The 11,592-nt window shown below is 35.5% G+C and overlaps 1 protein-coding gene across 1 annotated transcript; it reads right to left on the bottom strand.

The window, feature by feature from the left end:
* Nucleotides 1-1,584: 1,584 nt before the first annotated feature.
* Nucleotides 1,585-5,845, bottom strand: LOC104101515 (probable mediator of RNA polymerase II transcription subunit 26b). The gene is made up of 9 exons (XM_009608973.4): nt 4,901-5,845; nt 4,208-4,276; nt 3,998-4,080; nt 3,293-3,345; nt 3,069-3,190; nt 2,944-2,971; nt 2,535-2,830; nt 2,362-2,452; nt 1,585-2,215 (listed from the first exon to the last, which is right to left on the bottom strand). The coding sequence occupies exons 1-9, from the start codon at nt 5,348-5,350 to the stop codon at nt 2,076-2,078; spliced, it is 1,332 nt and encodes a 443-aa protein (XP_009607268.1). The 5' UTR covers nt 5,351-5,845; the 3' UTR covers nt 1,585-2,075.
* Between the last annotated feature and the right edge of the window lie 5,747 nt (nt 5,846-11,592).

Here is an 11,592-nt window from a genome sequence, read left to right as displayed (position 1 = left end):
TGTTTAGAACTTCAGCTCTAAGAATAAAGTTCAGCAAATATAAACAAAAACTTCAGCTTCTAGAATGCTGAAGTTCAGCAATTACAAAACAAACTTCAGCTCCTAGAATGCTGAAGTTCAGCAATTACAAAACAAAAACTTCAGCTCCTGGAATGTTGAAGCTCAGCAATTAGTAAACAAAAATTTCAGCCAAAATATGTTGTAGTTTTATTGAACTGAAGTTTGCCATTGCACTATGAATTAAAGTTTGCGTGATTGCCTTTGCAAGTCGGGCCAAACTTCAGGCAAAATATTCTGAAGTTCAAACTTCAGACATAAATTTTTGCTACTTCAGGCCCGTATGTCTGAAGTTACGCGAAAAGTGGGTACACTTGTAATTTTTTTTTACAAAACGGGTATAAGTTAAAAGATGACCTAAAAACTAGGTATAGATGCAAATATCCCATCTTCTAAGCTCTATTTTTTTTTTTTTGGGGGTTTGGGCCTTAAACAAGTGAAATGAGGTGTTCGAAGGTTAGTACCGTTGGATAGGTAATACCAAAATATGAGGAAAAAATGATACCGTATAACCGCTCTCAAAATAATAGTCGAAAAAATATATATTATATATATTATATATATATACCAAAATATGAGGAAAAAATGATACCGTATAACCGCTCTCAAAATAATAGTCGAAAATATATATATATATATATATATTCTATATCTTATATACAAAATTATACAAATTTTATACACTTTTTCGTCTAACGAATGTAAATAGTTTCTGGCGCGGGCTAAAAGTGATAATAACCCATTATAATTCAACTAGACCATAATTCAAAGCTTTACTTACTTTGATTAAAAAAGCAATTTTCATACTTTTCACATTTGTTATTGAAGTACCTTAAGTAGTTACTAAAGCAATTGTTTACAGCATTAATAGAGCTCCCATGTGAATTCTACAATGCTGATGCATGAAAACAAACTAATATTAGCCTGAGCTTATTTAAATTTCGAGTTTTGAGCTACCATCTCTACAGTGATCAAGTTTATAAGATGCAATAAATGTGTTTTCTTATGTTTCTTTTTTAAATTATAAACTTGTTTGATTTAAAATAAATAATGTTCAACCAAAGAAAAAATCTGTATCTGCAAAAAACAAGAAAGAAAAGTTATACTGCAGACTATTTTCCACTTTTTGAACCAAATGCCACATGGGAGAAAGTAGTAGAACATGGTGGCGGATTATATATGGTAGAAAACAAATGTTGATAACAATTACATGTTGAACAAAGGAGACTTCCTTAATTCGCCCCCCAATATTACGGTTATTATCACTTCTAGTCCGCGCCAGAAATTATATACGTTAAATAGCCGAAAAAGTATATAAAATTTATATAATTTTTGTATATAAAATATAGAATGTATATATATACAAAAAATATACATTTTTTTTGCTATTATTTTGAAAGCGGCTATATAGTGTCATTCCCCCCCTAATTCAAACATAACTATAATCCAGGGAAAGGGATGCCTTAAAGCACTATTCAACACCATTTACGTCAACACAAAGCATGCATGAATTAAGAGCCACACAAATTGCTTGATAGAACAAAATATGTTATAGCTGCATAAGTCCTCAAGGACTTAATGTATAACCAATTTTTGTATTCCCTTATATTTGAATGATCTGTATACAAAAAGGTCCAACTTCATGAGAAATGCACTTATTCTGTGCAAATTGCCAGTCAGTGCATTTCTATGAAACAAAAGGACGATTAATGTTCAAGAAATGGTGACCAAAAATTGGGGCACAAATGAGGTCCTGCCAGCAGATGAAGAAATTCAGACCAAAGGTGCCAAACCTTGTTCTATAGTTTCAGGAAAATGTCTACTTAAACATTCCCTAACTTGGACGACATTTCAAAATGAATGCCCCAATAGAGGTCCACTAGATGAGATCCACTATATGTTGAGTAACTAGTTGAAATCAGTAACCCAAGTTGTCACTGGTGTTCTGCCACAAGATTGACTGGCAAAGGTGGAAAAAACTTTAAGTTTCATTCAAACCATGTCAGTTGAAAAATGATTCAGCGATGCCCATTTGCCCAATGCCTATTATGGTTACCAGGTCTCACATGGAAATTTTTATGACCAGGACCTTGCTTGCGGAGACCCTGCTTATGGATGTCATTCAACTCCATAATCTGTATTGTCCGCTGCCTCTTGGCTGAAGGACAATAATGAAATACCATCAGATTATTATCAGATCTTGCAGTGCATCAGTCATTTAATTTCTATCTTTATGAGAAACGAAAAAGAAGATTATACATCTATCAGCATTTAAAGTAGCGACAAATTTGAAATAAAACTAACCCTTTTCAGCTTCTTGGTACCGCTCCTGGAGCTTTCTCTTTGTCGCCTCAAGTTTCACACGATCTGCATCCTCATCCGGGCATTTCAATCTCTAGTACAACGAAATTATGCACAGTTAGTAGGAGATCAAAGCTCTACATGAACTACAGGCTGACTTCCTTTCAAATACTCACATTTTGTTGATTAGGCACATGCCTCTGTCGAATTGTGCCTTTGTCAGATTTCTGCAGGAGTTTCATTTCATCATTGTTGAGCTTCCGTTCAAATGTTGGCTTTATCGGTCTTCCAGGCCCAGAATCAAATCCGAAAGGTTTATTTGGTTTGACAACTAATGTTTGTTTCTTTGGTTTCTCAACCTTCCTTTCCTTTGGAGCAGCAGTGACGCTCTCGGCAAACTGCTGCTTCCGGACAGGATTGTCCTTTCTGCCATTTTCATGGCTCTTGTTGAATTCCCCGCTGTTTCGAATATCTGAAAGTAAAATCCTCAATCAGATTAATATACATCTATAACTGTAGAATTCAGAAAAAGAACCGAATGGCAAAAGCTACAGTTAAAATTATAAGGAAAAAAACTCTACTCACTTCCATCGTCATCCATGCCATCAAAGAACTTCATCCATCAGGAATGAGGAAAACAAGTCGGTGTCAATCCTGGAGGCAAGAATAAAAGATTTTGTAGTATAAAAGAGGGAAGATGCTAGGCATACTTGTGAAAACTCCATTGAAGTGGTCTGAGTAGAAATGAAAGCTAAGTCGTCCAAGGGCGGGGAAGGAAGTCCTTCCTCCTCTTCATCAACAACAGACGCTTTCATAGACTCAGGGGTGTTCTCTGTACCAATAGTTTGCAACTCACGTCATTAGACTTCAATAATGACTGCAAACAAAGACTACAGAAACTAAATTTTGAAGGAGGGCCAGAAATAACAAGAACCTGTAAAGGCTGTTGTAGCATTCACCCACGCCTCTACCATAATCTTCCAGTCCCTGTGTCCATGAAAAATGAATCAACATAAGTACTAAGCTTTTTCTAGTTTAATTCACTGTATAGGAACAATTATTATTTCTAAACAGCAACCTATCAAATCCATACATAACAACAATCAGAACACAGAAGTAGAGACATCAAACAGCAGAAGTAGTGGTTGACTGCTAAGGGGTGAGATTAGTTACAATCTTCTGCTTTGGATAAATAAAGAATTACTCAATATAGAAGTAGTAGTTTGTTAAACACTGCACAGATAAGGTAAGGACTGTCATCACTATCTGTGATATCCAAACTATTATGTAACTTAATAGAAGAAGATACGATGATCAAACGAAAGAACAAGCGACAAAAATGTGCCAAACCTTAAAAAGGAAACACGGCTCGAAGCTATAATCAGCAAAGTGAGCTGTAAGAGCCGCCAGATGACAAAATTCTCATGTTCATTTTTGGGAGAGAATTAATGTTCAAATCTAGGGCAAAATGAGATACTCCATTTAATAACACGAATCTGAAAGTATTTCCCAAAGCAGATTACAGCAACCACGTTCGCGGATTCAATTGGAATTTTCCTTTTCTACAACACAACACATATTGGCAATCATTTTAGGGTTTATTTCGTAGTTCAACAGCAAGAAAGCAAGAGTTCCATACTCGACCAATGTCCTGGCCAGATGCCGAATATTATTTGAGCTGTGCTTTCTGAGAGCATTAACGGACTTCCCAATCTCTGTGGCCTAATATAAAATAAATGCGTTGAGTATGAATTGCTGATCAAAAAATTCTGATGACTAGTCAGATTAAAGTAAGTAGTACTACTGAAACAAATTTCTGATCAAGTGTGTACAGCAGAAAAGATCAAACCTTGAGAGTCTCCACAGACAAAGCCATCAGTTGAAGCCTCCTTAAGCACTCATATATATCTGAATCGGACTGTCAAAAAAGCATCACACAATCAAAACCCTATAATCAAAAAAAGCTAAAACTAGTAGTTTCATCAATCAAGACAGTAAAACTACAAATGTCAGCAACACCAATTTAGTACTATCACAAAATATTCATAGCTACATAAAGCAACAGACCTGTTCAATTTGGGAAAAATATAAATGAAACTAAAAAGCATGAAATTTCCACATTGGTTTACAACAACAACAACAACAACAGACCCAGTGTAATCCCACAAGTGGGGTTTGGGAATTGTAGTATGTACGCAGACCTTACCCCTACCTACAAGAAGGCAGAGAGGCTGTTTCCGCAAGACCCTCGGCTTAGGAAAGATAAAAGGAAGGGCAGCAGCAATCACACCAGCTATAAAACCGAAGCAAAAATACGAAGATACAAAACTAAAACTGAGTATCGTAATCAGAAGGCTTCCACATTGTTTTACAGACCTTCTTATATCAGAATCATCACAAGTTTTATTAGACAAACCACAATCATGCACAATAGCAAAAATTCTTACTTCATTAGGTCTAAAAACACCAGAGAAAAACTTATAACCTAAGTACAAAACAAGAATAGCAAAATAGTACAACTGAAGTGAATCAAAAAATGAACCTCAACGTGAAAGTTATCGATGATCTCTTTGATCCGTAGGACCTCCCCAACAGTTTTAGACTCTTCTTCTATCTCATCAGTCAATGCCTCAGCTTCACCATAGCTATAATTGCTAATCTGATTCACATTCATTCCAATCTGATCATCACCTCTACTACTTTTGTTTTCTTTAACATCACAAGCTCCAAATTCACTAACAAACTCAGTTTTAAACTTCTCATCATCATTAGTAGCATTTGGTACTGCTAATTCAACCTTGTCACAACCAAAACACCTTATTACTTTACATGTGAAAAGCAACTCAGCAATTCTATCTCTTCTCAATTTGAATTCTTTTGGATAATCTACAGCTGCCACCATTACAGCATACTCAATTACATTGAATATATCTGAATTTGCTGTCTGAAAATAATCCCTCCATTTATTAAGTGTCCCACTAATCTTGGTCATAACTGGGATTAAAGAACCCTTGGAAACAAATTCTAATTAAAAACCCAAATAAAAAGATTAAATTTTTATAACATCCAGATAGTAAAAATTCAATCTTTATCTGACTTTTGATTATACCCAGAAACTAAAAATTGAGTGTTTGATAAAAATTCTAATCAGAAACAAAGACTTGTAACAGTAAAACCTCTTATTTCAATCAAAAGATTGACTCAAATAAATTTCAAGTGAACTCTGAGAAAATAAATTTAAGAAAAATATGATACCTAAGATATTCTAGGAAAATTATAAGACAAAAACTCCCAACCAAAAATCATTATCTTTTAAAAGAACCAATCAAAAGATTTTATTTCAAGAGGTGGAATCGGTACAGGAATTAGATTCCAAGATATCAGTGGAAAATTCCACAGAAAAGTTATTAGAATTTAAGGAGATTTCAGGGAATTAACATATCTTAAAGTAACAGAAATATTCTCCTCTCTACAACAAGGAGAGAAGGAAGAGTCTTTGGTTTTATTTTTAGCCTTTTTATAATATTGTTTATTTCTTTTTTCCTTTTTAATTCAAAAAATATTCTTTCTTTCTTTCTTTAAGGAGTCAAAGTTTGAAAATGAGAGCAGGTAAACATGACAAAGAGCGGGTTCATTGAATTTTCAAGTAACAACATTAAAACAATACAAATTTATGACTTATATTTGAAAACATTGACTTGTAGATGTTTTTAGTTAGGCATAGAAAAAGATACTAATTACGAAAATATGTGTTTCTTTTTTCAGTGGAATACAATTAATTAAATAATTAAAATATGATTTTAGTTAGGCATAGAAAATTTATTATTATTCAGTGAAATTATAATAATCAATGGCAAGATTATTCTAATACATATAAAAAGGTAACTTCATAAGTAGTCTTAATAAAGGCATTTGTTTAATGTAAATTGTATGTTTGAAAAATTATTATTATTCATCGAAATTACAATAATCAATGGCATGATTATTCTGATATACATAAAAAGGTAACTTCATAAGTAGTCTTATTAAGTTTCAAATGTAAATTTCACTTGCACTTTAGCTTTTCACTCAAATAGACAACTCATTTATGTTAAGTGTAAGCTTGACAATCTCGTTTTTGTCACTGTGTATTAGGGGTGGACAAATGAAACCGACAAACCGTACCAACCCGATAATTCGAGTCAAACCGAGAAAAAAAAATCCGATTATGGGTTGGTTTGATTTGGTTTGGTGTTGGAAAAAAAATCCGACCATATTTAGTTTGGTTTGGTATTAACTAAAAAAAGTCAAACCGAAACGAAACCAACCCGACATTATATGTATAGAAGTTTTAAATATATTTAATACATAAAAATATTTATTGTAGTGTAGTTTATAAATATTTCTTAAGTTTTTTCATAGTTTTATCCTTTAACGTATTATTTCAAGTTTGGGCTTATAATTTTTGGATGCTCCAACAAGTTTTACCGTAGATCTATGGGTAGCCTGTCATATTTACAACCAGAAAAGAGGGGAATAGCCCATGAGATTCATCAGCTAGCTAGCCTTGGAGTTCGATTACTGGACTTAGGTGATATTGGAATTACTATTCAGGATACGGCAACATCCTCTCTAGTAACTGAAGTAAAGGAACGCCAGTACGAGGATCCTATGTTAGTTCATTATAGGGATACCACCCCTCATAAGGAGAAGACACCGTTTGAGATTACAAAAGATGGGGTCCTCAGATATCGAGGACGATTATGTGTCCCTAATGTTGCAGGGCTGCGTCAGCAGGTTATGGGAGAAACTCACTATTCTCGTTATTCTATCCATCCAGGAGAAACAAAGATATATCATGATATCAGGGAAGTATATTGGTGGGACGGAATGAAAAAGGATATAGCGGAGTTTGTTGCTCAGTGTCCTAACTGTCAGCAGGTTAAGATTGAGCATAAAAAACCCGGTGGAGTATTACAGGCTATGGAGATTCCGGCTTGGAAATGGGAAGTAATCAATATGGATTTCATCGTAGGCTTACCTCGTACCCAGCGTAAGTTCGATTCGATATGGGTGATTGTTGATAGGCTTACAAAGTCAATTTTCTGCCCGTTAGGACTACATATTCCGCAGAGGATTATGCAAGGTTTTATATTAAGGAGATAGTACGACTACATGGTGTCCCTGTCCCTATTATCTCGGATCGAGGAGCTCAATTTACAGCTAACTTCTGGAGGTCCTTCCAAAAAGGATTAGGGACTCAGGTAAGTCTTAGTATAATATTTCATCCCCAGACAGACGGACAAGCTGAGCGTACTATTCAGACACTTGAGGATATGTTACGAGCTTGTGTGATAGACTTCAAGGGTAGCTGGGATGATCATCTGCCGTTTATTGAGTTCGCATATAATAATAGCTACCATTCAAGTATTCAGATGGCTCCATACGGAGCTCTTTACGGACGGAAGTGTAGGTCGCATATAGGGTTGTTCGATGTTGGGGAAACTATGTTAGTAGGACCAGAATTGGTACAACAAGCAATCAAGAAAATTAAGCTTATACAGGAAAGGCTATTAGCAGCTCAAAGCCGTCAGAAGTCTTATGCGAAAAATCGACGGCGAGACTTGGAATTTCAGGTTGATGATTGGGTATTCCTAAAGGTATCACCGATAAAGGTGTTATGAGATTCGGAAAAAGGGGAAAACTTAGCCCTCGGTACAATAGACCATATAGGATCATACACAAGGTAGGCTAGGTAGCATATAAGTTAGACTTGCCTTCGGACTTGGAGTCTATACATCCAGTCTTTCATGTGTCCATGCTCCGTAAATGCATCAGAGATCCTTCCAGAGTTGTGTCAGTTGATGACGTTCAGGTCACAGAGCAGCTATCATATGAAGAAACTCCCATTGCTATATTAGACAGACAGGTTCGGAGATTGAGAACTAAAGACGTAGCTTCGGAGAAAGTACTTTGGAGAAACAACAATGTGGAATAAATGACTTGGGAGGCCAAGGAAGACATGAAGTCTAGATATCCCTACTTATTTCCTCCTCCAGAGAAGGGTCCGACTGAGACATCACAACCTTAAGGTACGTGTATGGATTCTTGTGTTAGTTATTGTCATTGGTCGTGTGAGGCCATTGTCATTATTGATGATTGTGGTCCTATGTGGCGTTGAATTATAGAGTTTCTACAGGAAGCGTTGGTAGTAGTGTTGTTACAAAGGTGACTCTGCCAAAGTTATATAGATCCCGGGGAGTTAAACATTCGAGGACGAATGTTTCTAAGGGGGGAATGATGTTATATCTTGCGTTTCGTGCGTTAAAGTTTCATCTTCAGTTAATCGACGTAGACTCGGGGATAAGATTATCTTGAGGTTAACGTATTTATGCTATTTATAACAAGCAATAAGTAAGTGCCATGAAGGATATAGGATACACAAATTAAAAAAGATGAGTTTCGTTGAAGGTTGTCGATTTGGGATAAAATACGGTCCGAGCTCTAATACCCGATATTTATGAACTAGTACCATACAGGATACCATATGACCACGATAGTATGATGTGTAAAGTATATTAAAAATGAGTAGTATTTTAAGTAGTTTGAGATAATTTCTAATTATATGGGTAATTGGTAAATTATCGGTTAACGGGACATTACCTAATTAATTAATAAAATTTATAAGATGAGATCCCCCCCCCCCCCCCAAAAAGAAAAATGTGGGCAGCAAGCCACATATTAAAAGAATGACTTACTCATTTTTGGATTAGGTGGCACCTATTAATAACTAGAAGACTTTTCATTCTTACTTTTTGAATAACAAGTCTTGTAAAAGTATTTTGGATACAACACTTCATAACAAGAACGTTACCACTTCCTACAATCAAAACATTAGCCATTCCTACAAACAAAATATTAGACATTCTTACGATCAAAAACGTTAGCCAGTACTTGATAATTAAAGAACACTACAATTAGAATCCACACCATAGGATTGTCCAAACCTAGATAATCAAATCATTGCATTTTATCTTTTTGTAAGCTACACTGTAAAAGGGAGTAGTACTCTTCTACTTAATTTTCTGCAAAAGTTTTGGTGATGCTAACTATACAGAGGAATCATCCTCCTTAATTAGAACGTGACATTTCTGCTTCAACGAGAATTCGACCAAGAATATCATACGGATTTTTCTCTATTCCAGGTATGTTAAGGCTAAGCCCTCCTTTCTTTTGGCATGATCCATATGATATAAACGAAACGAGTAAATGCACAACTTTCATAAATGACTCTATTCATAGGAGTATTAGAGGTGCCTATGTTCTTGAATTCCCATGTATCTTATTATCACATCTTCTGTTCATGGGTCCCAGAAAAATACGTAGTTGATAAAGTTTATCTGAAAGGTATATTGAGCTTAGTAACATATTTTTATGCACTTCATTCATTTATACATGTACATTGACCCATGACCAGATGGCGTTATATACGCGTATATATATATATATATATATATATATATATATGTATATGTGTGTACTTATATGTATATGAGATATGGGAAAAGGTTACGACGTTATATACGCACCACCACCTGATCAGTTAGTATATGTTGATGATGATGCCCATAGTGGCCGAGACGATATTATGGGATGTCCTCAGAGGCTTGATGATGTTATGTACACCTATACCTATGCATGACATGACATTTATATGCACGTGCATGACATTATAAATGTTTCAGAATTCACAAAGTTATTCAGACTTACAGATGGATTTCTTTACTCCATGTTTCATCTATGTATTTCATGTACCGATTTTCATGCCTTACATACTCAGTACATTATTCGTACTGACGCCCTATTTCCCGTGGCTTGCATTTCATGCCCGCAGGTGAAGGTAGGCAAGCTGACGGTCCCCCTTCTTAGGATCCTTGATCAGTGAGAGTTGGCGTGCTCCACTTGATCCGGAGCTGCTTTTGATTTTGGTACGATATGCTTGTATACATATATGGGTATGACGTGGCTTAGTCCCGTCTTTGTACAGTTATATTTCTATTAGAGGTCTGTAGACAGTTTTGTATAGTAGGATAGTATGTGGCCTTGTGGGCTTTCAGTTTTGGGTATATAGTTGTCTATAGCAGCCTTGCCGGCTTGCCCACTATATTCCGCATGTATATGTATATATGTCTTTTGGACATATTTTCCTCATGCATGTTATTCTCGTAATTCAGCGGATATTATTCATGCTTATATCTTAGTCGCATGCTTAAGGGTGTTCGACAGGTAGGACTCAGGGCACTCATCACGGCCCATCGGTTTGGGCCGTGACACGATGTAATAGATGCAGTGCTTAGCCTCATGCGAAGTGATGGAAACAGTGTTTAGTCTTATGCAAAGGAAGGCAGTATTTAGCCTTATGCAATAATGGAGGCGGTGTTTAGCCTCATGCAAAGTAATGGAGATAGTGCTTAGTATCATGCAAAGGAAGGCAGTGTTTAGCCTTATACAATAATAGAGGCAGTGCTTAGCCTCATGCAAAGTAATGGAGACAGTTCTTAGTCTCATGCAAAGGAAGACAATGTTTAGCCTTATGCAATAATGGAGGCAGTGTTTAGCCTCATGCAAAGTAATGGAGATAGTGTTTAGTCTCATGTAAAGGAAGGCAATGTTTAGCCTTATGCAATAATGGAGGGAGTTCTTAGACTCATGCAATGTAGTGAGGGCAGTGCTTAGCCTTATGCAAAGAAAAGCAACGATTAAATATGAGGAAGAAAAGTGGTTATTAGCTTGACGCGTTTGTGCTTGGCGACTTTTGCCGGTGTGAAGATAGTGGTCTTGCTGTATATATTTGTGGACGTGCTTGTTTTGTCCGTTATGCCTGCATTTGACGAGCTCTAAACACACACTTAAATTATGCTCGCTAATCAAATATAGTATAGTCGTAATCAGAGGGATTGGATTTAAATAGTATTCTCGTAGTTTCTAGCTTGATTGCTGTTGATACCCAATTTTTTCCCTCATATTTTTAAAATATATATATACTTTCAAAATAATATATTTGCATTATCATTTAGTTTATAAACCTATACAAGCATTTTTCATAATTTTCCATAATTTTTAAAGGCTTTAAATCAATTTCTTTCTGCATTTTATTGTATAAATATCCAATAATTATCCTTCAAATTATTTTTATGATGATTTAATCATCCAAACTTATCATTTACACCAACATGTATGTTTTTAAATATTTAC

Source organism: Nicotiana tomentosiformis, chromosome 12, assembly GCF_000390325.3.
Source record: "Nicotiana tomentosiformis chromosome 12, ASM39032v3, whole genome shotgun sequence".
NCBI classification, from domain to species: domain Eukaryota; kingdom Viridiplantae; phylum Streptophyta; class Magnoliopsida; order Solanales; family Solanaceae; genus Nicotiana; species Nicotiana tomentosiformis.
This window is presented reverse-complemented; position numbering and strand designations above follow the sequence as displayed.

What these genes read in the sequence shown, in the direction of transcription:
- LOC104101515 (XM_009608973.4), bottom strand. Translation starts at nt 5,350, where the DNA reads ATGACCAAGATTAGTGGGACACTTAATAAATGGAGGGATTATTTTCAG. An exon ending in CTTCAATGGAGTTTTCACAA is followed by an intron (nt 2,972 to 3,068) that starts GTATGCCTAGCA and finishes TGATGGATGAAG; the next exon opens with TTCTTTGATGGCATGGATGA. An exon ending in ATGTGCCTAATCAACAAAAT is followed by an intron (nt 2,453 to 2,534) that starts GTGAGTATTTGA and finishes TCGTTGTACTAG; the next exon opens with AGATTGAAATGCCCGGATGA.